The following is a 25,244-nucleotide window of genomic DNA, read 5'->3' on the forward strand; positions in this document are numbered from 1 at the left end:
CACCACACTCATACCTTTAATCACAGAAAATGTATACCATATGTTTTTCGTTATTATATATTATATATTGTCCTCAGACCCTCTAGTTTCCCGTTGTTTTCCTTCCAATGTTCTTTTCCATTGATATATTCCTTAACGATACTTTGATTTTGTCTCGTATAACTCTTCACAATGTAATCCATAACCGAATTGTAACAAACTGTATTTCCATCATTCATAATGTATTGTAAGCCACACTGAGCCCGCAAAAAGGTGGGAAAATGTGGGATACAAATGCAATAAATAAATAAAAATATTTGGCATAGAAATATCCGGATGGACTGCACTGGACTCCAGTAGTTGGAACATAGGGCTAGTACCATAGGAGCCGACTCTGTGGGTGCTTGAGCACCCCCAATAATGAGAACATTCCTTGTATGTGGCCAAGGAAGTGTTATTTCCACTGGGCTTAGCACCCCCAATAATTTTGAAAAGTTGGCTCCTATGGCTAGTACTGGGCAAATTCTGCAGTCCGTGTCCTATATACGGCACAGACATATCAGGATCAAGTATCCATACTTTATATCAAGCTCATTGTTGGTTTAATCATGAATTGATAATGAATGTGACTGTTGGGCAGACTGGATGGATCGTTCAGGTCTTTATCTGCCGTCATCTACTGTGTTACTATGCTAAAACACCAGTGGCCTTGGGTCGAACCGCATGCTTTTAAAAAGGGCAGAAGATGCATGGGAGGTCTGGGATGGGTCTGAGGGATTCAGGGAGGTCTTGGGAGCCTGTGAAGGTCCAAGAGGCCCCCCAGAGAGGGGAAGGGATACAAAGCTTTTTGGCCAGGTAAAACCAAAAATGGCAGCTGAAAAGAAATGAAAAATGAAAGGACTTTCTTTTGTTTCTCTTGTCTCCTCTGAAAAACAGCACAGCACAGGTAAGAAGTGCTGCTTCTCTCCTGCCACTACGAGGAGGGGAGGGCCTTTCCCGAGGGTGGAGTGGAAGGCACAACACCCACCATTCCACCTTTTTCTGTGCCATCCTTGCCCTTTTGAATAATACCCTTCCGGCAGAACTGGAATGAACAGTCCTATCCTCAGTTTAGATCCTCCCTGAAAAAGTGGTTGTTTCGACAAGCTTTCTCCTCTTATTCCAGTCCCTGATGTGGGGTTGTTGCCAGGGCTGCGGGTGTCACGCCCAATTGGGCTCCTTTCCACGACCCGCTGGGGGGTTTTCACGCCGCGTGCAGGTTGCGGGATTTTGGATGGCTTTTTCTTGCCCCACCGGCGGTTTTTTCCCACGGCCGTTGGCCGTGGGTTGACTCGGTTTTCCCGCAGCCGCGGCCAGTGGAAGCGGGCTTAATGATGCCATTTGTATGCAAATGGCCTCATTAATATTTATTAATGATGTCATTCATATGAAAATTGACTCATTAATATTTATTAATGATGTCATTCATATGCAAATTGACTTTGGGCAGTTTGGGGCTGGTTTTGGGCATGAACAATTTTTTCCATCTGGCAACACTGGACTGGGGGAGACATCGTCTGTTCTGGAAGAAACAGGATTGCCGCGTTTACCTTATCTAAAGTTTCTCTCTTTCCTTTCATGGGTTATGGAGTTCCTTTCCTTCTTATATCTTATTCTACACCGCTCTGACTTTGATAAAGGCCAGCATATCAAATATAAATAAACTAAACTATACTTAGTTCCAGGCAGGCAGTACACACTGGCCAATATGCCCAAAGTTACCGACATGGTGGGTCCCAGGGCAGAGTCTCAAATTTGCCCCCTCCTTCCCCTCACGAGCTCCAGGACACACATACCCATCTCCTCTGCTGAAATTTTTTTATTTTATTTTTATTTATATTTGTACCCCGCGCTTTCCCACTCATGGCAGGCTCAATGCGGCTTACATATTATATACAGGTACTTATTTGTACCTGGGGCAATGGAGGGTTAAGTGACTTGCCCAGAGTCACAAGGAGCTGCCTGTGCCTGCAGTGGGAATCGAACCCAGTTCCCCAGGACCAAAGTCCACCACTCTAACCACTAGGCCACTCCTCCACCACAAAATAAATAATCTTATATGAAATGAGTGTGAAAGGGAAATGGGACTTGATATACTGCCTATAAATTCCTTATTGCATCCTATATTATTACATTATTTGCATTTCTACACTTACCTGATGAGCAGACAAAGTGCTTGCAGCCTCTCTTGGCAAACTGTGGGGGGAAAAAAGAGGTTTGCTGTCTCATTTGTAGAATCTAGATAATTTATAGACTATCCCTAACCACACAATAGTGGCCATTCATCACACAGTCAGTCAATGTGTGGAACCAGCTCACTAAGACAAAGATATGCAGAGAGTTCACATGGAAAAAGCCCACACTAAGGTAAACAGGACCCATTTCTACCTCAACGCTCTGCAGACCAAATCCCCTGCACTTATCAGCCCAAAGGGAAAGCTTAAGTATGATGTAGAACTCACCACCCCCCCCCCCACCCACCTCCTCAAATCTCTTCCCAACACCCAGATTAAATGATACCATACAGACCCTCCAGGTGCTTACCAAGATCTCCCTCCTGATAAAAGTTTATTGCCTCTCCTGGGGGGGGGGAATCATTGAGATTCCCACCCCCTGATCAGAAGCAAGGCCTTTTGGAAGGATTCCCTTCCCCTATGGCTCCTCCAAAAGCTTCCTCCCAACCTAAACCCTCCACAGGAAGAAATGAGGTCCCTTCAGAGCAATTTTCCACCCAGAAAATGAAATAAAACCTTTTCGGGGGGGGGCGGCTTCAAGAGACCCCAGTCCTTTCCCAACACTCCAAATGTCAACTTATCCTCCAAAGATTGATTGCTCTCTTCTCCACTGGCAGGAGGAACTGGAAGCTTCTCTTACCATCATGGCTACTGCACTCCGACACTGCTTAGCATCGCTCCATGATGTAATGGGCCATTAAATGTTATGGCTTTTATTGAACAGTTATCATGGAGGGGCATAATCTACTACTACTACTACTATTTAGCATTTCTATAGCGCTACAAGGCATACGCAGCGCTGCACAAACATAGAAGAAAGACAGTCCCTGCTCAAAGAGCTATGTAATAAAAGTGAGCCAAGTATAGGACAATCAAGCCATTGTGACATCACTGATGAGGTTGGCTCTTATTGGTGGCCTGAGGCATTATGACATCACAATATTAGCTCTGGTTACAAGAGACTACTAACCTACTATTTATCACTTCTATAGCACTACAAGGCGTACGCAGCGCTGCACAAACATAGAAGAAAGACAGTCCCTGCTCAAAGAGCTATGTAATAAAAGTGAGCCAAGTATAGGACAATCAAGCCATTGTGACATCACTGATGAGGTTGGCTCTTATTGGTGGCCTGAGGCATTATGACATCACAATATTAGCTCTGGTTACAAGAGACTACTAACCTACTATTTATCACTTCTATAGCACTACAAGGCGTACGCAGCGCTGCACAAACATAGAAGAAAGACAGTCCCTGCTCAAAGAGCTATGTAATAAAAGTGAGCCAAGTATAGGACAATCAAGCCATTGTGACATCACTGATGAGGTTGGCTCTTATTGGTGGCCTGAGGCATTATGACATCACAATATTAGCTCTGGTTACAAGAGACTACTACTACTACTATTTAGCATTTCTATAGCACTACAAGGCATACGCAGTGCTGCACAAACATAGAAGAAAGACAGTCCCTGCTCAAAGAGCTTACAATCTAATAATCGAACTGGGCGCCCATCTTTAAGGGCGCCCATCTCTAAGGACGTCCCGGCGAAGGGGCAGGGCATACCGTATTATCAAAACAAGATGGGCATCCATCTTTCGTTTCAATAATATGGTCGGGGACGCCCAAATCTCAACATTTAGGTCGACCTAAATGTTGAGATGGTCGACCTTAGAGATGGACGACCTCGGTTTTCGCTGATAATGGAAACCGAGGACGCCCATCTCAAAAATGACCAAATCTAAGCCATTTGGTCGTGGGAGGAGCCAGCATTTGTAGTGCACTGCTCCCCCTGACATGCCAGGACACCAACCAGGCACCCTAGGGGGCACTGCAGTGGACGTCACAAATTGCTCCCAGGTGCATAGCTCCCTTACCTTGAGTGCTGAGACCCCCAAAACCCACTACCCACAACTGTACAACACTACCATAGCCCTTAAAGGGTAACAGGGGACACCTAGATGTGGGTACAGTGGGTTTCTGGTGGGTTTTGGAGGGCTCACATTTACCACCACAAGTGTAACAGATAGGGGGGGGATGGGCCTGGGTCCGCCTGCCTGAAGTGCACTGCACCCACTAAAAACTGCTCCAGGGACCTGCATACTGCTGTGATGGAGCTGGGTATGACATCTGAGGCTGGCATTGAGGCTGGAAAAAAAATGTTTTTTAATTTGTTTTTTTGGGTGGGAGGGGGTTGGTGACCACTGGGGGAGTAAGGGGAGGTGATCCCCGATTCCCTCTGGTGGTTATCTGGTCAGTTCGGGCACCTTTTCAAGGCTTGCTCGTGAACAAAAAGGGACCAAGTAAAGTCAGCCAAATGCTCGTCAGGGACGCCCTTCTTTTTTCCATTATCGGCCGAGGACGCCCATATCTTAACCACGCCCCCGTCCCACCTTCGGAACACTGCCCTATCGGACCGACCGTTCACTTGTCTACTAGATTGTAAGCTCTTTGAGCAGGGACTGTCTCTCTTTGTTGAATTGTGCAGCGCTGCGTAACCCTAGTAGCGCTCTAGAAATGTTAAGTAGTAGTAGTAATAGTAGAACACCCAAAATCAGCTTCCGATTATGCCGATTTGGGCACCCTTAGGAGAAGGACGCCCATCTCTCTCCCGATTTGTGTCGGAAGATGGGCTCCCTTCTCCTTCGAAAATAAGCAGGATGGTGAGTTATGTCCATAATATGTTTTATTTACCTCTTAACGCAAGTTAAAGAGCGTTACACAGGTTATATTACCGTAATGCACATTAAAGTTACTGCAGGTTACACAGTAATGAGATGCAAAACAGCTCATTACTATGGAAATTGAATAACGTGCTTTATAGTGAACACCTTTTGCCCTTATATGGCAGCTTGATCCCTAGAGATAATACCCAAGACGAATGCTAGGGGTCACCAGCGCCATTTTGAACCTGGCACTGGCAAGGGGTAGAAGTGATTGGGAATCACTTCTGCCCTGATTTCACTAGACTGCAGAGATTGTATCAGATAGGCCCAGGGAGCCTCTGGCAGGAGGGGCTTTGGGTGACATCCCGATTGGGGGGACGGACTTTGGAGAGTTATCTAGCCCTGGTGGGGGGCAGGAGAGGGAGCAGCTCTGTGTATCATATGTTGGTTTGGGAGATACTGCTTGTGAGGTTGATCGCTTGTCTTTTACCACACCTTATTAACCCCCCCCCCCCCCCCCAGTGTGGTTTTAGCATGCAATACATACAGTGGAACTGAGTATACTGCGTGTTACAGAATTATTTCCGATATTACAAAAAAATCTCTCTGATATAATGGCAAAAAATCGTACTCTTCAAAATACTCAAATTCTGTAGAGCACATCAAATTCAAAGGAATGAATAAGGGAAAAAGCCTCTGAATGTAGCCCAACCTCCAGCCCAAGTAACTGTTATTAGTAACCAGGGTTGAGAGAATTTACTGGGTTTCTTATCATCATCGTAAAAAAAAACCCTTTAATTCCAGAGTATAGAAGATGTTAAAGCTCAACAGAATCGAATTATTTCTGTACACATTCCAAAGAGTTGGCAATATTATTAAATTAGCCTCACACACAAAAAGTCACGTCCTCTATATTATTATTATTTAAACCATAACGCAAAGTCCCCCTAATTCTCCTACATTCCTAAGCCTAAGACCTCCACCAACCTCTCCAATTTATTTCCTCTTCTTATCTGGTCTTTCAGTTCCTCCACCACAACAACCCCCGCCTCCATCCCCACTCGTAAGATACTCACGTATTTACAGAAGTGTCCAATGCCACGTATCTTGAAGGAGCCTGTGGGCTGAATATTCTCCAGCTTAAGGAGAACCTTGGTGCCCGCAGCTTTAGACATGGCCTCGCTCTCTACGAGAGGGGTGACAATGTGGAATTTGTGCTCCATAGTTTCTGTCAGTACCCTGGAATGAACACACGTAGAAAAGATGAGGATCAGAACAGAGAACGTAGAAATCCAACACTGTTCACTATGGTCCGACAACGCATCCGAATTAAAAATCACCAAATGTTGAAACTCCTCTGATCTGGGTAGACAAAAGACCAACTGACGCTACAGAGATGTGGACAAGGAAAGTACAGTGCAACCTAATTCCCTAGCTCCTGAGATACCTCTGAGGGGAAATATGATAGAGGTCTATAAAATAATAAGTGGAGTGGAACGGGTAGACATGAATCGTTTGTTTACTCTTTCCAAAAATACTAGGACTAGGGGGCATGCGATGAAGCATCAAAGTAGTACATTTAATACAAATTGGAGAAAACCTTTCTTTACTCAACGTCTAATTAAACTCTGGAATTCATTGCCAGAGAATGTGGTAAAGATGGTTAGCTTAACGGGGTTTTAAAAATCTGGACGGCTTCCTAAAGGAAAAGTTCATTGACTTGGGAAAAATCCACTGCTTATTTCTGGGATAAGCAGCATTACTACTACTACTACTACTATTTAGCATTTCTATAGCGCTACAAGGCATACGCAGCGCTGCACAAACATAGAAGAAAGACAGTCCCTGCTCAAAGAGCTTACAATCTAATAGACAAAAAATAAAAAATAAGCAAATCAATTAATGTGAACGGGAAGGAAGAGAGGAGGGTAGGTGGAGGCGAGTGGTTACAAGTGGTTACGAGTCAAAGGCAATGTTAAAGAGGTGGGCTTTCAGTCTAGATTTAAAGGTGGCCAAGGATGGGGCAAGACGTAGGGGCTCAGGAAGTTTATTCCAGGCGTAGGGTGCAGCGAGACAGAAGGCGCAAAGTCTGGAGTTGGCAGTAGTGGAGAAGGGAACAGACAAATGTATTGAACTTTTTCGGGATCTTGCCAGGTATTTGTGACCTGGATTGGCCACTGTTGGAAACAGGATGCTGGGCTTGATGGACCTTTGGTCTGTCCCAGTGTGGCAATACTTATGTACTTCTATACTCATCTGGCCTTGACTATTGCAATATTGGATGTTTGGGGTTACCTGCTGGTTGCGTTCATTCCTTGAAAATTGGGCAGAATTCTGCACTGCGTCTTGATTTTGGTTAAAGCAGTTGAGATGGCTGCCAGTTGCATTCAAAATTGCTGATGTTAATTCGTCATGTTTTGTTTCATGATTCTGCTATGTATTTAAAGAATGCTATTCAGCATTATGTTCCACAGAGACGGTTGCGGTCAATGAATGCTGGAAATTTGGTTCTTGCCTGCTCTGAATCAATTTTGTCTGAAAATAACTAGAAGAGGGGCATTCTTATTTATTTATTTATTGCATTTCTACCCCGCTCTTTCCCGCTCGATAGCAGGCTCAGTGCGGTTTACAATGTATAGGTACAGAGTATCACAGGGATAACACAATTTGAGGGTACAAAGTATCAAAGAGGTAATACAATGTATCACTTCGATAATACAGTTGTGTAGAGAAGGGTAAAAGGAAGAGATGTGGGGGAAGGATTGAGGTATGTTTAATGTTAGTGGTGTGGGTTAGAGTCATAACTTAAGTTGGGTTGTTTGGATAGGCTTGTTTGTAGAGGTATGTTTTCAGCAGCTTTCGGAAGCTTAGAAGTTCGGTTGTAGTTCGGATGAATCTTGGTATGGCGTTCCAGAGTTGACTGCCTAAAACTGAGAAGTTGGATGCATAGTAGGTTTTGTATTTGAGACCTTTGCAATTAGGCAGGTGAAGATTGAGATATGTTCGCGAGGATTTGGACCTGTTCCTGGCTGGAAGGTCGATTAGGTTGGTCATGTAACTTGGAGATTCTCCGTGGAGGATCTTGTGGATCAGTGTGTGGACTCGTTCTTTAATGGGGAGCCAGTGGAGTTTTTCCCGGAGAGGTGTTGCACTTTCGAATCGTGATTTACCGAAAATGAGTCTGGCTGCCGTGTTTTGGGCAGTTTGGAGTTTTTTTAGAATCTGGGCTTTGCAACCAATGAAGATACTATTGCAGTAGTCAGCATGGGTGAGTACTGTTGATTGAACCAGATTGCGGAATGTTTTTGGGGGGAGGAATGGTTTTACTCTTTTCAATACCCACATCATGTTGCTCTCTACTCTTTAGGAAGACATTCCTCCCCAGTGATTACTCTACGTCTCCTCACCCTGTCCCCAGGCTTGCTGTTCCCTCTTTCTTTTCCCTGTGCCTTTCCCTTATCTTTTAGGAATAACCCATTTACCAGTAGAACACATACAGTACCTGGGTTGTTGTCCGCTCAGCCTTTTTCCTTTCTTGTCTCCGAAGGTGAAAGTTTCAGACCTTCCGGAGCTGCAGCAATGGCTGTATTAGGTGCTGAATATAACCAAATGGAGCTGAACAGATAGATTAAGAATAAATAACCAGAAGAACAATACAAGTCATGAGCTGAAATTTTCTATGTAACTTTGAACAGCTGTCAGCATTTAATAACCCAGGCTAGCAACGCCACTCCAGCGATAGGGGCGGGATCAATGGCATTGCTAGGCAAAGTACAAAGGGCTGTGCCCCAAGTTATTAACCAGAGTCCTGAAGCTCAGGCAGCAGAAAACAGTTTTTCTGCTTATTGGGCCAGCTCCTCCTCTTCAGGCAGCAGACAGGGAATTGGAATGGAAGGACTGGAGAAGGGAGCAGAGCAATTGTCTTCTAGTCTGTGTCTCTGTTCCAGCCTCATCCCTTCCCCTCCTGCCCACCTATCCTATCAATAGGCAGTAAACTGGGGTGAAGAGAAGGGGACAGAAGGGGAGGGACTGGAGCAGACACAGCTGCAGCATGAACTAGAGACTTGGCTGAGGTAGTGTGTGGAGGAGAAAAGGAACAAAGCACCCCAGAGAACAGGCTGGGGAGCGGAGTGAGGAGATAGATGCTGAAAGGAGGTACTGCAAAAGGGGATGGATTTAGGGGGAAATCAGGAGGGATAAATGTTTTGTTGCAGTCAGGGCTGGCATTAGGGGGTGGCAAACAGGCAATTGCCCTGGGCTCCCATACCATAGGGGGCCCAAACCTGCCTCAAGCTAATGGAGGCATAGGCTGAAGGCCAGCTTTTGGGCCCCCTTCCCAGTTTCTGCCCTGGGCCCCTAGTGTTTACATCACCTCTCACTAGTCCCATTATCGCTCCCAAAGATTTGATGACAGAAAGGAATTTTTTTGCACAAGATATTGCCCGAGCAACCCGCACCCGTCTTCCATCGAACAGGGATTACGACCACCAAGGATCAGAACAGAGAATTCAGGGTTACAGGTCTTTTTATCCCACCAGAGGGAAATGGAGGGGCAGAGAAAGAGGAGGCTACCCACAGAGGGCCTGGTAGATTCCAGCAGAGGTGAAATTCCAGTAATAAATATCTCAAGCTACAACCTTACCAATACTCAGATTGATTTACTACGTAAGGGATTTTCTTTTGTACCAATACCACATTACGACCCGTTACAAACAGGGGTGGATCTTTTCAATTCAACAGGAAACTTCAAATCACACATTTTTTTTCTCTGAAAAGATTCCACACCAGATACATCAATTTTGACAAAATGTTCAAAGTGGATTCCACCAGGGCTGCCACATCCTTCAATATCTACCTTCTACAACTGTGTTTTAAAGGATAAAGAAAAAATAGAACAATTAAACCAAAGAAGAGGGTACCACAATTTGACCAAATTGAAATATGAAGAAATGAAGACCCTTTCAAGGAACACAGATATAGTGATAAAGGGGAGCATTGTGATACAAGACAGAATTGCTTATGTGAATGAAGTCTTGAGACAACTATTGAATACTGAATATTATATTCATCTACAAGACCCTACATCAAGTCTACAAGAAGAAATTAGTGAGGTAGTACTTTGGGCACATGGAGCTGGCTATGTAACTGCAAAAGAAAAAGATTTTCTCTTGACTCAACATCCAGTGATTCCGACTCTCTATCTTCTGTTTTCTACCAAAGATACATAAATCCTTTAATAATCTACCTGTTTCCAGAAATGGGTCTGTCTTAGAATCTCTGTCACAATTTGTGGTTAACTTCTTGCATCCGTACATCCCTCAAATTCCATCATATGTCAGAGATTCTGCTCATGTCATTACACTTTTGGATAACTTCTGAGCGACATCATAGTGGTAACTTCGGACATTAATGCCTTATATATGAAAATACCACAATTAGAAGCACTCCTTATCATTGAAAATACACTCAAGAATAGACAGATACTTCATTACACACCAAATTTTCTCATCATAACCTTTGCCACTTTTGCACTCACATGAAAACTTTCTATCAACAGATTCGTGGAACAGCAATGGGAAAGACGATGGCTCCATATACAGCGAAGCTGTACGTAGCAGACTTTGAAGACAAATTTTTGAAAAACCATCCTTACAAAAAAGAAGTAGTTTTCTATGGAAGATATAGTGATGACGTGTTCCTCGTATGGAAAGGTAATGAAGAGAGACTCTATGAAGTTTACAACTGGCTGAATACCTGCAATTCGAATTTTCATTTTAAAATTCAGTTTGATCATCAGATATCCTTTTTCAATATATATGAGAACCTCCTTTCACTTATGGCATATTGAGACCTTGAAAGTGTCCATATTCCGTCAGTATTTTTGCATCAGCTGCATATCTAGGTCCTTGTTTCACCTCTGTATAAGTTTTAGTGGAGCTGCGGCTTCTTCATTCATGTTTATCGTGATTCTATACAGTCTTAACAAGTTCTCTCTCATTTTCTGAAATTTCAACAAGTCCTCTGCCTCATTTATCTCCATGGGGGGGGGGGTTATTTAATCCTTCTTTTTGCTCTAATGCTTAGTACATCCATAAGTACATAAGTATTGCCATACTGGGAAAGACCAAAGGTCCATCAAGCCCAGCATCCTGTATCCAACAGTGGCCAATCCAGGTCACAGATACCCGGCAAGATGCCAAAAAAGTACAAAATATTTTATACTGCTTATCCCAGAAATAGTGGCTTTTCCCCAAGTCCATTTAATAATGGTCTATGGACTTTTCCTTTAGGAAGCCTTCTAAAACCTTTTTTTAAACTCCGCTAAGCTAACCACCTTTACCACATTCTCTGGCAACGAATTCCAGAGTTTAATTACACGGTAGTACACTCCTATCATTATCCTTTTCCCCTTTACACATGGAATTTCAATCCACAGTGATTCCAAGAAGTGTTTTGTTTCCTGCAGAATTTTCAATCTATTTGATTCAAGGCTCTCGTTAATATACAATGCTACCCCTCCACCAATTCGATCCATCCTATCACTATGATATCATTTGTACCCCGGTATGACAGTGTCCCACTGGTTATCCTCCTTCCACCAGGTCTCAGAGATGCCTATTATATCTAATTTTTCATTTAGTGCAATATATACTAACTCTCCCATCTTATTTCTTAGGCTCCTGGCATTTGCATATAGACATTTCAAACTGTGTTTGTTGCTCCTCAACTGTAGATAGTTTTTGTAACATGTACTAAATACCGTAACTATATCTTTGCCTAAAAGATTAAGAAAGAGGGCACATACCACACTGTGATCATTTTAATTAAGTGAGCCTCAACTGCCCGGGGCAAGTTACACAACTTTACATTGAATAACCCCAATAGGGCTTCTCTCATTGGCTCGATGTAAAAGACAGCGAAAACAGTAGTGGGAAAAAAACTCCAAAAAACAAAAAACGTACTGAAAAAAGTTGTCCCACACCATGAACAAAAATTCAAAATAGGAAGTGACCCCTTTCACTTAATCTTACACTCATTGTTTAAAAAATATTTCCACAGGAGAGGAACAGCATGACTTCAGTTACACTTGCTGTGTCCTGTGTGTGTAGGATCCTGATATGGCACAAATCTGCTGAGCCAGCACTATGGCAGCAGGGCTGTCCTGGTACTTAAGAGAACTCAGGCCAGGCAGAGGGATGGGGAAGGCTATTACTCTGCCATCGATAGAGCTGAAAAAAATCATAATAATGTTTTTGTGTTATCTAAGCAATTTAAGCAAAAATGTTTTACAACAAATTGCACACAAGGCTAAGTGGACAGAGTCCCTTAAAGCAGAGTTGTTAAGTTGGGGAGATGGACCAGTTTCCAAAAACAAGAATCAACTCACACAGGCAGCACATCAGACACCACAAAGCAAACCAAGGTGATACCTCTATGGGTGAGCATTTTTTAGGAGCAGAGCTTTGCATCATGGTCAGAATAGTAAGAGCCACAAAAAAAACAACCACCGAGGTGGAGAAATGAGATCTGCTACAAAATGAGACAGGGAAACAAAGGATCAATAGGACATAAGTACATAAGTATTGCCGTACTGGGAAAGACCAAAAGTCCATCAAGCCCAGCATCCTGTTTCCAACAGTGGCCAATCCAGGTCACAAATACCTGGCAAAAACCCAAAGAGAAGCAACATTCCATGTAGAATTGCAAAGAATAGCAAGATTCTAGAATTCTAAAGAACAACAAGATTCCATGCAGAATTTCAAAGTGTAGCAACATTCCCTGTAGAACCCCAAAGAATAGCAAGATTCTAGAATTCTAAAGAACAACAAGGTTCCATGCAGAATTTCAAAGTGTAGCAACATTCCATGTAGAACCCCAAAGAGTAGCAAGATTCCATTCAGAATCCCAAGTACATAAGTACATAAGTAGTGCCACACTGGGAGAGACCAAAGGTCCATCAAGCCCAGCATTCTGTTTCCAACAGTGGCCAATCCAGGTCACAAATACCCGGCAAGATCCCAAAAATGTACAAAACATTTTATACTGCTTATCCCAGAAATAGTGGATTTTCCCCAAGTCCATTTAATAACGGTCTATGGACTTTTCCTTTAGGAAGCTGGCCAAACCTTTTTTAAACTCCGCTAAGCTAACCGCCTTTACCACACTCTCTGGCAACGAATTCCAGAGTTTAATTACACGTTGAGTGAAGAAACATTTTCTCCGATTCATTTTAAATTTACTACATTGTAGCTTCATCACATGCCCCCCTAGTCCTAGTATTTTTGGAAAGCGTGAACAGACGCTTCACATTTACCCGTTCAACTCCACTCATTATTTTATAGACCTCTATCATAGCTTCCAACAAACCAAGGCGACTTAATTCTTCATTGCAACTCCTTGGTTTGTTGGAAGAGTCCTGTTGATCAACGCTACTCCCTTGTTTCTCAGAATAGTAAGAGGAAATATTATTGTAAATTATGTTTATTGCCAAACTCAATAAACAAACAGTTGGCATATAATTGCTCCTTTTACACACCAATCATCATATGCAAAATCCATACCACAAACACGGCACAGATTACAAACCGCAAGTTCCACCCTTCTCCCCTTGTGTCACATTGGAAAACAACATACCTTCAGTCACCAAAAAAGAGCAGTGAGTCCACAAAAACTACAGTCCAGGATACAAATTACATTTCAGACTTCAAAACTCAACACGTTTTTCAGCTAACCACCTGCTTCAGGGGTACATCACTAACATACATTGAAAACAATGTTCATCTTCATAGTAACATAGTAACATAGTAGATGACGGCAGAAAAAGACCTGCACGGTCCATCCAGTCTGCCTAACAAGATAAACTCACATGTGCCATTTTTTGTATATACCTTACCTTGATTTGTACCTGTCTTTTTCAGGGCACAGAGCGTATAAGTCTGCCCAGCACTATCCCCGCCCCACCTCCCACCACCGGCTCTGGCACAGACCGTATAAGTCTGCATAGGAGCCAACTTTTCAAAATTATTGGGGGTGCTAAGCCCAATGCAAAATGACCCCTCCCTGGACACATACATGGAATTTTCTCAATATTGGGGGTGCTCAAGCACCCACAGAATCGGCTCCAATGAGTCTGCCCAGCACTATCCCCACCTCCCAACCACCAGCCCTGCCTCCCACCACCGGCTAAGCTTCTGGGGATCCCTTCCTTCTGAGCAGGATTCCTTTATGTTTATCCCACGCATGTTTGAATTCCGTTATCATTTTCCTCTCCACCACCCCTTCACCAAGAAAAGACCTACATAACAGGCCTTATCAAGGTGGAGATGCTGGTGCCTTTCCTTGAATATATTTGAGTTCCTTCTTAAACACCATGTTTTGGCTTCTGCTCCAAGGACTGGCATTGATATCACAAGTTCTATTCCGCTGAATAGGTCGCTGCTGCCTCATAGTATGCCGCCAAGAAGACACAGATCTTTAATTGCAAGATTTTATAAACTCCTTACTCAGCCCATCAGGGCCCGGCACCTTGTGCAACTTTAGGTTTTTCTCACTGCCTCCTGAACCCTCCCTGCTCACAGTGTGCTATTCAAATTCTCTAGCTATTCCTGCCCATTCTGTTCAGATACTTTGTAATAGGCTGTTCAGAAGTTCCTCAGGATATATAAACATCTGAGGTATGACCCCCCAGAGTTATTAACCAGTTTATAATCTGTGGCTCACAGGATTGTGGAGGAGTGGCCTAGTGGTTAGGGTGGTGGACTTTGGTCCTGAGGAACTGAGTTCGATTTCCACTTCAGGCACAGGCAGCTCCTTGTGACTCTGGGCAAGTCACTTAACCCTCCATTGCCCCAGGTACAAATAAGTACCTGTATATAATATGTAAGCTGCATTGAGCCTACCATGAGTGGGAAAGCACAGGGTACAAATGTAACTAAAATAAATTTAGGGCCCATCCATATCCTGATCAGATTAGCCAAATTTGTATATCTGATATTTCTGTAACTTGAGCATTTTCATAGTAGGTTTGCGTGTAAGTATGTTCAGGGAGTTTTTTGTGCTGAGGTATCTGTCTTTACAAACCTTAAAAGAATTCATTGCAGACCTCTGTTTGTCAGTGTGTAGTTGATTCTCAATTGTCCTCACTATTTCCTTTTTTTTATTTGCTCAGAAAGGGGTCCCAGGACTGATCACCCAAAACAGAACTGCTGTTTTCGCCACTTAGCACATCTCATTACCTCTAAGAGGAAATTTTAAAACAAATCCAGGAACCTAAGACCTTTGAAGTTAGTTGAATAAATACTTTGATACAGACCAGAAAAATCCTGCAATACTAAATGTTTATTTACTAACATTCTTCCACTACTCATGATGTATTGTAAGCCACTTTGAGCCTGCAAAGAGGTGGGGGATAAGGTGGGATACAAATGCAACAAATAAATAAATAAAGTACTTAACAAGGATCTAAAATCCCTAATCACATTATAAACCATAAACTTCTACTGCTTGGTCACCTTCTGCTCACCCATTCATCTCCTTGTTTTTCTCCTCTACCCCTACTTCTCCCCTAGAGACTATGGTTGGATACTTTTCTGAGTGGCCTAGTGGTTAGGGTGGTGGACTTTGGTCCTGAGGAACTGAGTTCGATTCCCACTTCAGGCACAGGCAGCTCCTTGTGACTCTGAGCAAGTCACTTAACCCTCCATTGCCCCATGTAAGCCGCATTGAGCCTGCCATGAGTGGGAAAGCGCAGGATACAAATGTAACAAAAATAAAATAGATACTATTGGAGATTCTACATGGAATGTTGCTATTCCACTAGCAACATTCCATGTAGAAGGGCTGCGCAGGCTTCTGTTTCTGTGAGTCTGACGTCCTGCACTCACAGAAGCAGAAGCCTGCGCGGCCACATTGGTGATCTGCAAGGGCCGACTTCTACATGGAATGTTGCTAGCAACATTCCATGTAGAATCTCAAATAGTAGCAGCAGTGGAGGAGTGGCCTAGTGGTTAGGGTGGTGGACTTTGGTCCTGGGGAACTGAGGAACTGAGTTGGATTCCCACTTCAGGCACAGGCAGCTCCTTGTGACTCTGGGCAAGTCACTTAACCCTTCATTGCCCCATGTAAGCCACATTGAGCCTGCCATGAGTGGGAAAGCGCGGGGTACAAATGTAACAAAAATAAAATAGATACTATTGGAGATTCTACATGGAATGTTGCTATTCCACTAGCAACATTCCATGTAGAAGGGCTGCGCAGGCTTCTGTTTCTGTGAGTCTGATGTCCTGCACAGAAGCAGAAGCCTGCGCGGCCACATTGGTGATCTGCAAGGGCCGACTTCTACATGGAATGTTGCTAGTGGAATAGCAACATTAACATTCCATGTAGAATCTCAATAGTAGCAACAGTGGAGGAGTGGCCTAGTGGTTAGGGTGGTGGACTTTGGTCCTGGGGAACTGAGTTCGATTCCCACTTCAGGCACAGGCAGCTCCTTGTGACTCTGGGCAAGTCACTTAACCCTCCATTGCCCCATGTAAGCCACATTGAGCCTGCCATGAGTGGGAAAGCGTGGGGTACAAATGTAATAAAAATATATTCTGAGATTGTCATCTTTTGCTCACTGAACTGAAGAAGAAAGTTCCAGGTCCGTACAACTATTCAAAAAGTTAATTAATTTAGTCCAATAAAAAGGTACCATCTTGTTTTCTCTTTCTTTCTTTTGATTTATTCCTGTTTTACCTTTAAAGTGCATTAATACTGTGACAGCTGTACTTTATGAGTTTCCCAAACCTGCCCTTGTGACCCCAGAGCCAGTCAGGGTATTCAGTGATTAAGCATGAGATAACTATGTATATGCCGGAGATCCTTTCTATACGAAGGTATGTCATAAGTACATAAGTGTTGCCATACTGGGACAGACCGAAGGTCCATCAAGCCCAGCATCCTGTTTCCAACAGTGGCCAATCCAGGCAGAAAAACAAAGAATAGCAACATTCCATGTAGAACCCCAAAGAGTAGCAAGATTCTAGAATTCTAAAGAATAACAAGATTCCATGCAGAATTTCAAAGTGTAGCAACATTCCATATAGAACCCCAAAGAGTAGCAAGATTCCATTCAGAATCCCAAGTACATAAGTATTGCCATACTAGGACAGACCGAAGGTCCATCATGCCCAGCATCCTGTTTCCAACAGTGGCCAATCCAGGTCACAAGTACCTGGCAGAATCCCAAAACAGTACAATATATTTAATGCTGCTTATCCCAGAAATAATCTACGGCTTAGCTCCAGAATACATGATTCCTCTAATAGATCTCCCACCTAGAAATGCCATCACTACAGCCCGTACCTTTTTACAACTCCATTATCCATCTTGCAGGGGTGTTAAATACAAGCTTCTTTTTGCCTCTACTTTCCACTACTCCAGCCCGAAGACTTGGAACGCTCTTCCCCTGTTCCTAAAATCGCAAGCTGACCACCTTCTTTTCAAGAAGCTGCTGAAAACGTACCTTTTTGAACAAGTGTATTCCGTTAGTAATTCTGCTGTTTAGCCATCCTAATTGCTGCTAACGTTTTATCCTTATTCTACTGCTAAATTCATGTGTTGTATCTTTTAACTTTTGTAATTCATGGAAGCCACATTGTGTCTGCATTTGTGGGAAAATGTGGGGTAGAAATGAACCGTAAATAAATAAATTATAAATAAGCAGTGGATTTTCCCAAAACCATTTTAATAATGGCTTGTGGACTTTTCTTTTAGGAAGCTATCCAAACCTTTTTGAAATCCCGCTAAGCTAACTGCTTTGTTACTCTGTATCCATGATACACTGGACTCAAGCAAGCTACATCTGTATCACACACCCCCTCTCCAGCAAAAAAAATGTTTTCTCTTCAGACTAGCAAGAAATTGAGAAAACCCACCTGCTGCAGGTCCGTCCTTGGCCCACACGTCCTCAGCTCTTTGGCTGGCATATAATTGGGGAACCCTGATGGCTGTGACTGATCCCAGCCCTGTGCTGTTTCCCCTTCTACAGCTGTAAAGCCGAGGAGCCTCCCAGCCACTGCACTAGGCATCATGGGAAAGGTAGTTTTTAAGCTGCTGCTGAATTTCCAATAGCAAAGAGGCAGCTCTGAACTTCACATTCCACAATCCTTGACAAACACATTTGGAAACATGCTAACGTTACTGTTAGACCTTCTGAGAGAGTGTCCGGAGAAGGAACTGATAGGAGACAGAAAGGCTTTGTTTGTACTGATATCTTCAATAAATTATTGCAGGGTTACAGCAGAAAATGATGGCCATGAGCTCTATAAGCATTCTTGAATTAGGGAAAGGAATTTGATAGACCATCTTTCTGTGGTTTGATGGTTAACCACAATCAGTGGTTTACTTACTATGTACATTACAGGAACTTATTTTGTACCTGAGGCAATGGAGAATTAAGTGACTTGCCCAGAGTCACAAGGAGCTGCAGTGGGAATTGAACTCAGTTCCCCAGAATCAGAGTCTGCTGCACTAACCACTAGGCTACTCCTCCACTAGTAACACTGCATGTAGAAGCCTGCCCTTGCAGATCACCAATGCGGCCGCGCAGGCTTCTGTTTCTGTGAGTCTGACGTCCTGCACATATGTGCAGGACGTCAGACTCACAGAAACAGAAGCCTGCACGGCCAAGTTGCTGATCTGCAAGGGCAGGCTTCTACATGCAATGTTGCCAGTGGAATAGCAACATTCCATGTAGAATCTCAAATAGTAGCAACAGAATCTCAATAGTAGCAACATTCCATCTAGAATCTCCAATAGTAGCAACAGAATCTCAATAGCAGCAACATTCCATGTAGAATCTTCGATAGTAGCAACATTCCATGTAGAATCTCAAATAGGGAAAGGGAACTGGGACTTGATATACCGCCTTTCTGAGGTTTTTGCAACTACTTTCAAAGTGGTTTACATATATTCAGGTACTTATTTTGTGCCAGAGGCAATGGAGGGTTAAGTGACTTGCCCAGAGTCACAAGGAGCTGCAGTGGGAATCGAACCCATTTCCCCTGGTTCTCAGCCCACTGACTCCTCCTTGGCAGTATAATTAGCAGAATAATGCTATCAACTTGCAGCTTTGCATATAAAAATCCAACAGTTATGTTCAGAACCAATGGGTCCACTGAATTCTAACATTCAGTTCATTTGTGCTTACGGGGGGGGGGGGGGCAATTTGGCAGTTGGGCACATTCATTTAATTGCCATGACACCACACGGTGGGAGCCAGTTCTACAAAAGCGTAACCTGGTATCAGCGCATCTTACACTGAAGGGTCTTCAGTTGTGCCAGCCATAGACCTGGTGTAATTACAGGCAAGAACATGCAGCAGGGACGTGATAACTTACACTATTCTGGAAGTTATGTGCACAAGTGGGAGCTCTGCCCATCCTCCCACCCAGGCTGCACTCATGCAATTACCCGCTTCTTATGCACACCTTATAGAATAGCGCTTAGGCCCAGAGGTGGCCCAAGGCAATCTGCCACCCGAGGCAGGGATAAGATGCCACCACCGCCCCCCCACCCCACCCCCATCCCGCCTGCTCTGTCATCTCCCCCCTTCCCTCCTCAACCCTCTCCCCCATGTTTACCTTATTTCATTCTTTTTTAAAAGACGGCAGTGATTCCCATAGGCTGCCCTGCTACGGTGCCGCCGGCACTGACCTCTTTGCTCTACTGCATCCTGCCTCTGAGGAAACAGGAGGTTACATCAAGAGGCCTCTGAGGAAACAGGAAGTTACATCAAGAGGCCTCTGAGGAAACAGGAGGTAACATCAAGAGGCCTCTGAGGAAACAGGAGGTTACATCAAGAGGCCTCTGAGGAAACAGGAAGTTACATCAAGAGGCCTCTGAGGAAACAGGAAGTTACATCAAGAGGCCTCTGAGGAAACAGGAAGTTACATCAAGAGGCCTCTGAGGAAACAGGAGGTTACATCAAGAGGCCTCTGAGGAAACAGGAGGTTACATCAAGAGGCCTCCGAGGAAACAGGAAGTTACATCAAGAGGCCTCTGAGGAAACAGGAAATTACATCAAGAGGCCTCTGAGGAAACAGGAGGTTACATCAAGAGGCCTCTGAGGAAACAGGAGGTTACATCAAGAGGCCTCTGAGGAAACAGGAAGTTACATCAAGAGGCCTCTGAGGAAAGAGGAGGTTACATCAAGAGGCCTCTGAGGAAACAGGAAGTTACATCAAGAGGCCTCTGAGGAAACAGGAGGTTACATCAAGAGGCCTCTGAGGAAACAGGAAGTTACATCAAGAGGCCTCTGAGGAAAGAGGAGGTTACATCAAGAGGCCTCTGAGGAAACTACTACTACTACTACTATTTAGCATTTCTATAGCGCTACAAAGCATACGCAGCGCTGCACAAACAGGAAGTTACATCAAGAGGCCTCTGAGGAAACAGAAGGTTACATCAAGAGGCCTCTGAGGAAACAGGAAGTTACATCAAGAGGCCTCTGAGGAAACAGGAGGTTACATCAAGAGGCCTCTGAGGAAACAGGAAGTTACATCAAGAGGCCTCTGAGGAAACAGGAGGTTACATCAAGAGGCCTCTGAGGAAACAGGAAGTTACATCAAGAGGCCTCTGAGGAAACAGGAGGTTACATCACGAGGCCTCTGAGGAAACAGGAGGTTACATCAAGAGGCCTCCGAGGAAACAGGAAGTTACATCAAGAGGCCTCTGAGGAAACAGGAAATTACATCAAGAGGCCTCTGAGGAAACAGGAGGTTACATCAAGAGGCCTCTGAGGAAACAGGAAGTTACATCAAGAGGCCTCTGAGGAAAGAGGAGGTTACATCAAGAGGCCTCTGAGGAAAGAGGAGGTTACATCAAGAGGCCTCTGAGGAAACAGGAAGTTACATCAAGAGGCCTCTGAGGAAAGAGGAGGTTACATCAAGAGGCCTCTGAGGAAACTACTACTACTACTACTATTTAGCATTTCTATAGCGCTACAAAGCATACGCAGCGCTGCACAAACAGGAAGTTACATCAAGAGGCCTCTGAGGAAACAGGAGGTTACATCAAGAGGCCTCTGAGGAAACAGGAAGTTACATCAAGAGGCCTCTGAGGAAACAGAAGGTTACATCGAGGCCTCTGAGGAAACAGGAAGTTACATCAAGAGGCCTCTGAGGAAACAGGAAGTTACATCACGAGGCCTCTGAGGAAACAGGAGGTTACATCAAGAGGCCTCTGAGGAAACAGGAAGTTACATCAAGAGGCCTCTGAGGAAACAGGAAGTTACATCAAGAGGCCTCTGAGGAAACAGGAGGTTACATCAAGAGGCCTCTGAGGAAACAGGAAGTTACATCAAGAGGCCTCTGAGGAAAGAGGAGGTTACATCAAGAGGCCTCTGAGGAAACAGGAGGTTACATCAAGAGGCCTCTGAGGAAACAGGAGGTTACATCAGAGGCCTCTGAGGAAACAGGAAGTTACATCAAGAGGCCTCTGAGGAAACAGGAAGTTACATCAAGAGGCCTCTGAGGAAACAGGAGGTTACATCAAGAGGCCTCTGAGGAAACAGGAGGTTACATCAAAAGGCCTCCGAGGAAACAGGAAGTTACATCAAGAGGCCTCTGAGGAAACAGGAAATTACATCAAGAGGCCTCTGAGGAAACAGGAGGTTACATCAAGAGGCCTCTGAGGAAACAGGAGGTTACATCAAGAGGCCTCTGAGGAAACAGGAAGTTACATCAAGAGGCCTCTGAGGAAAGAGGAGGTTACATCAAGAGGCCTCTGAGGAAACAGGAAGTTACATCAAGAGGCCTCTGAGGAAAGAGGAGGTTACATCAAGAGGCCTCTGAGGAAACAGGAAGTTACATCAAGAGGCCTCTGAGGAAAGAGGAGGTTACATCAAGAGGCCTCTGAGGAAACTACTACTACTACTACTATTTAGCATTTCTATAGCGCTACAAAGCATACGCAGCGCTGCACAAACAGGAAGTTACATCAAGAGGCCTCTGAGGAAACAGGAGGTTACATCAAGAGGCCTCTGAGGAAACAGGAGGTTACATCGAGGCCTCTGAGGAAACAGGAAGTTACATCAAGAGGTCTCTGAGGAAAGAGGAGGTTACATCAAGAGGCCTCTGAGGAAACAGGAAGTTACATCAAGAGGCCTCTGAGGAAACAGGAGGTTACATCAAGAGGCCTCTGAGGAAACAGGAAGTTACATCAAGAGGCCTCTGAGGAAACAGGAGGTTACATCAAGAGGTCTCTGAGGAAAGAGGAGGTTACTTCAAGAGGCCTCTGAGGAAACAGGAAGTTACATCAAGAGGCCTCTGAGGAAACAGGAGGTTACGTCAAGAGGCGGACTGCAGTAGAGAGAAGAGGCCAGTGCCAGTGTCAGGGCAGCCTATGGGAATCGCTGCTGCTGCTGCTGCCTTTTGGAAAAGAAAAAAATAAGGTAAACATGGGGAAGAGGGTTGAGGAGGGAAGGGGAGAGTGCCACTCCCTGGAGAGTGCCATCTGATGCCCTCGTCTCAGACTAATGGTAGGGCCAACAATGGTAGGCATCCTGCTGGCCCTTTTCTGGATCTGTACAGTTACCCCCCAGAGTCTATATATGGCACCTAGATTTGTGCTCCAAGATCTGGGCGTACTCCTGAGATGTGTGTGCAAATTAATTGACTAATGACCATTTTAGTAGCCGCCTCCTGGACCGACTCCATCCTGTTTATATCTTTCCATAAGTGCGGCCTCCAGAACTACACGCAGCACTCTAAATGGGGGGTCTCACCAGAGACTTAAATAGCAAAGAGTCACTGAGTGTCTTGCAACAACGGAAGAGATAAACAGAAAGCAGACACTTAGTCTGACAGAAGTACTGCGGAAGTCATCTTGGATGATCAGTTTTGCTATCCAGGCTAAGCCTTTCTTGTCCTCGGTTAGCTGTTTTATGTTACTACCCCTAATGCAGTCTTTTTGGCGAAACGTGGTCACGTTGAGTCTGTACGAATAAAGAACCTTTTTGGACTTTCAGTGTCTGTTTTCTGTTTATCTCACCAGAGACTTATACAGGGGCACTATCACCTCCGTTTTCCTGCTGGCCATTCCTCTCCCTATGCACCCAAGCGTCCTTCTGACTTTGGTCATCACCCTTTCTATCTGTTTGGCCACCTTAAGATCTTCAGAAACGATCACCCCCCCCCCCCCCCCAAATCTCGCTCTTCTTTCAAGCAGAGAAGTACCTTCTCCTCCATAATGGTACTGCTCCCTCGGGTTTCTGTAGCTGAAGTGCATGACCCTGAATTTTTTAACATTAAATCTTAGTTGTCAATTTCTGGACCATTCTTCTAGGTTAGCTAGACCCCTCCTCATAGCCGCCGAGAGGGGGGAGCAGGGAGGACAAAATTCCCCGGGCCTGAGCCTCCAAGGGGGGCCCGGCACCACAGTCCCACCCGCCCTCCGTCGTCAACCGTCTGCCACCGGGCAGGGCCCCCTGCTTTGAAATCACAGCGCCTCTCACCTCCGTGTTAAAGCGCTGCAGGCAGCAGGGCAACAGATCGCCTCCCTTTGGGCCTCCTTCCCTCCCTGTGTCCCGCCCTTGTCTGACATAAATTCCACGAGGGCGGGACACAAGGAGGGAAGGAGGGCCGAAGGGAGGCGATCTGCTGCCCTGCTGCCTGCAGCGCTTTCACACGGAGGTGAGAGGCGCTTTGATTTTAATGCAGGGGGCCCAGCCCGGTGGCAGACAGAGGGGGGGCGGGTGGAGGGGGGAGTGGAGGGGGGAGCAGCGGCGGCGGCGACCTAGGGGGAGTAGAGGGGGAGCGGCATCAGCGGCGACCTCAGGGGGGATGGCAGGGGCGGGGCCCCGGGGGCGGCCCTGCCCCTCCTCATGCTATCCACATCATAAAAGGTCTCTACTCTATTACATAAGGTAGAAGACCCATTACATAGGGTAGGAGAACCATTCTGACTAACAAGTCCGCCTGTATTCTGGGGCACAATGACATCCTTGTTCAGTAGTGGGAACAGTTTGTTTTAATGGGTTATCTTTTTCATACTCGCTACTGCTGATCCTAGTCACAAGAAGGATTTTCCTGAGAATGCCATGAGCCGCAGGTCTGAAATAAAAATCTTTGTGCCGGATCTCAAGTCTCTTGTTACTCACTGCCAGACACCCCTACCAGCAAAGGCCGGCTTTCACTCACGTTCTGCTGAAATGAGAAGGAGGAAGGAGGGGTCCAGAGCACTGGTGTTCAGTTGAAAAGGGAAGGAGAAAGGAGAAGACAATGGAGGGATGGAAGCAGGGGGTATAGAGAACTGATGTTCAGCCAAAAAGTGAAGGAGGAGGCAAACCCGATGGAGGCAAGGAATACAGATTATTCTGAGCTTTACAGTACTAAAGGGTTAGCTCCTTCCTTCAATCTGTCCCTCCACCCCAAACCCTTCCCATCAGGCTTCATTATTTTTATATTTATTATATTTTCACATTTGAAAGAAATTTAAGTTCATTTAAACATAGATTGCACCTTCTTCACAGTTTTCTACAGCAATTCCAACAAACTCCAAACTTTAGATAACGCAGGATTCAGATATCCAATTACCTGTATGAAGTCCCCAATTACCGGAAGAATAGGATGATCCTCTACACACCTCCAGGATCACTAAAGTCCTCCCAAGGAGTATCCCTAACCACACCCTCTCCAAAAGACATTACAGGATGTGATACCCGAAAGCGAGTCTTCTCCGGAGTAGCCCCCACACTTTGGAATGCACTTCCTGAAAGACTCCATCTAACGCAAGACTATCTCTACTTCAGGAAGCAGGTGACAGTTTGGCTCTTCAACCAAGCCTTTAATGGAAGAAGTAACTAACTCGTTAGTCTCACTCACACACACAAGGATTGACTCGGGCTGCACATACTGCAGCAGGGGCGTAGCCACGGGTGGGCCTGGGGGGGCCCAGGCCCACCCAGTTTTGTTTCAGGCCCACCCAGCAGTGGAGGCAGTGGAGCGGAGGGAGCAGGCTGAGCTCCGATCCTGCATCTGCCTCCCCAGCCCGCCACTGCCCCGGCCGCCGCCGCCCGCCGTACCTTTAAATATTACAGTTTTGCTGGAGTCGTGGGCAGCCGGCATTGAAGACATTGGCAGGCTTACGCCGGTTCCAGCAGCCTTCCCTTCCCTCGTTGCAAGTCGGATGATGGCTCCGCCCTCTTCTGACGTATTTCCTGTTTCTACGAGGGCGGAGCCATCATCCGACTTGCAACGAGGGAAGGGAAGGCTGCTGGAACCGGCGTAAGCCTGCCGATGTCTTCAATGCCGGCTGCCCGCGACTCCAGCAAAACTATAATATTT

General features: G+C 45.1%; 1 protein-coding gene across 2 annotated transcripts in view; it reads right to left on the reverse strand.

Moving 5' to 3' along the window:
• The window catches only part of SDSL (serine dehydratase like), a 70,857-nt gene that overhangs the window by 18,943 nt on the left and 26,670 nt on the right, over nt 1-25,244 (reverse strand). The window contains exons 1-3 of one of the 2 annotated variants that reach the window (XM_030219687.1): nt 8,420-8,650; nt 5,994-6,156; nt 2,175-2,214 (exon numbers count right to left, since the gene is read on the reverse strand). In XM_030219687.1, the coding sequence (XP_030075547.1) occupies nt 2,175-2,214; nt 5,994-6,140 (187 nt within the window). In that variant the 5' untranslated portion in view covers nt 6,141-6,156; nt 8,420-8,650. Of the gene's footprint in view, nt 1-2,174; nt 2,215-5,993; nt 6,157-8,419; nt 8,651-25,244 lie in introns of those variants that run through there. The other variant, XM_030219688.1, reaches the window with a different exon arrangement.

This window comes from Microcaecilia unicolor, chromosome 11 (genome assembly GCF_901765095.1).
Source record: "Microcaecilia unicolor chromosome 11, aMicUni1.1, whole genome shotgun sequence".
In the NCBI taxonomy this organism is placed as follows: domain Eukaryota; kingdom Metazoa; phylum Chordata; class Amphibia; order Gymnophiona; family Siphonopidae; genus Microcaecilia; species Microcaecilia unicolor.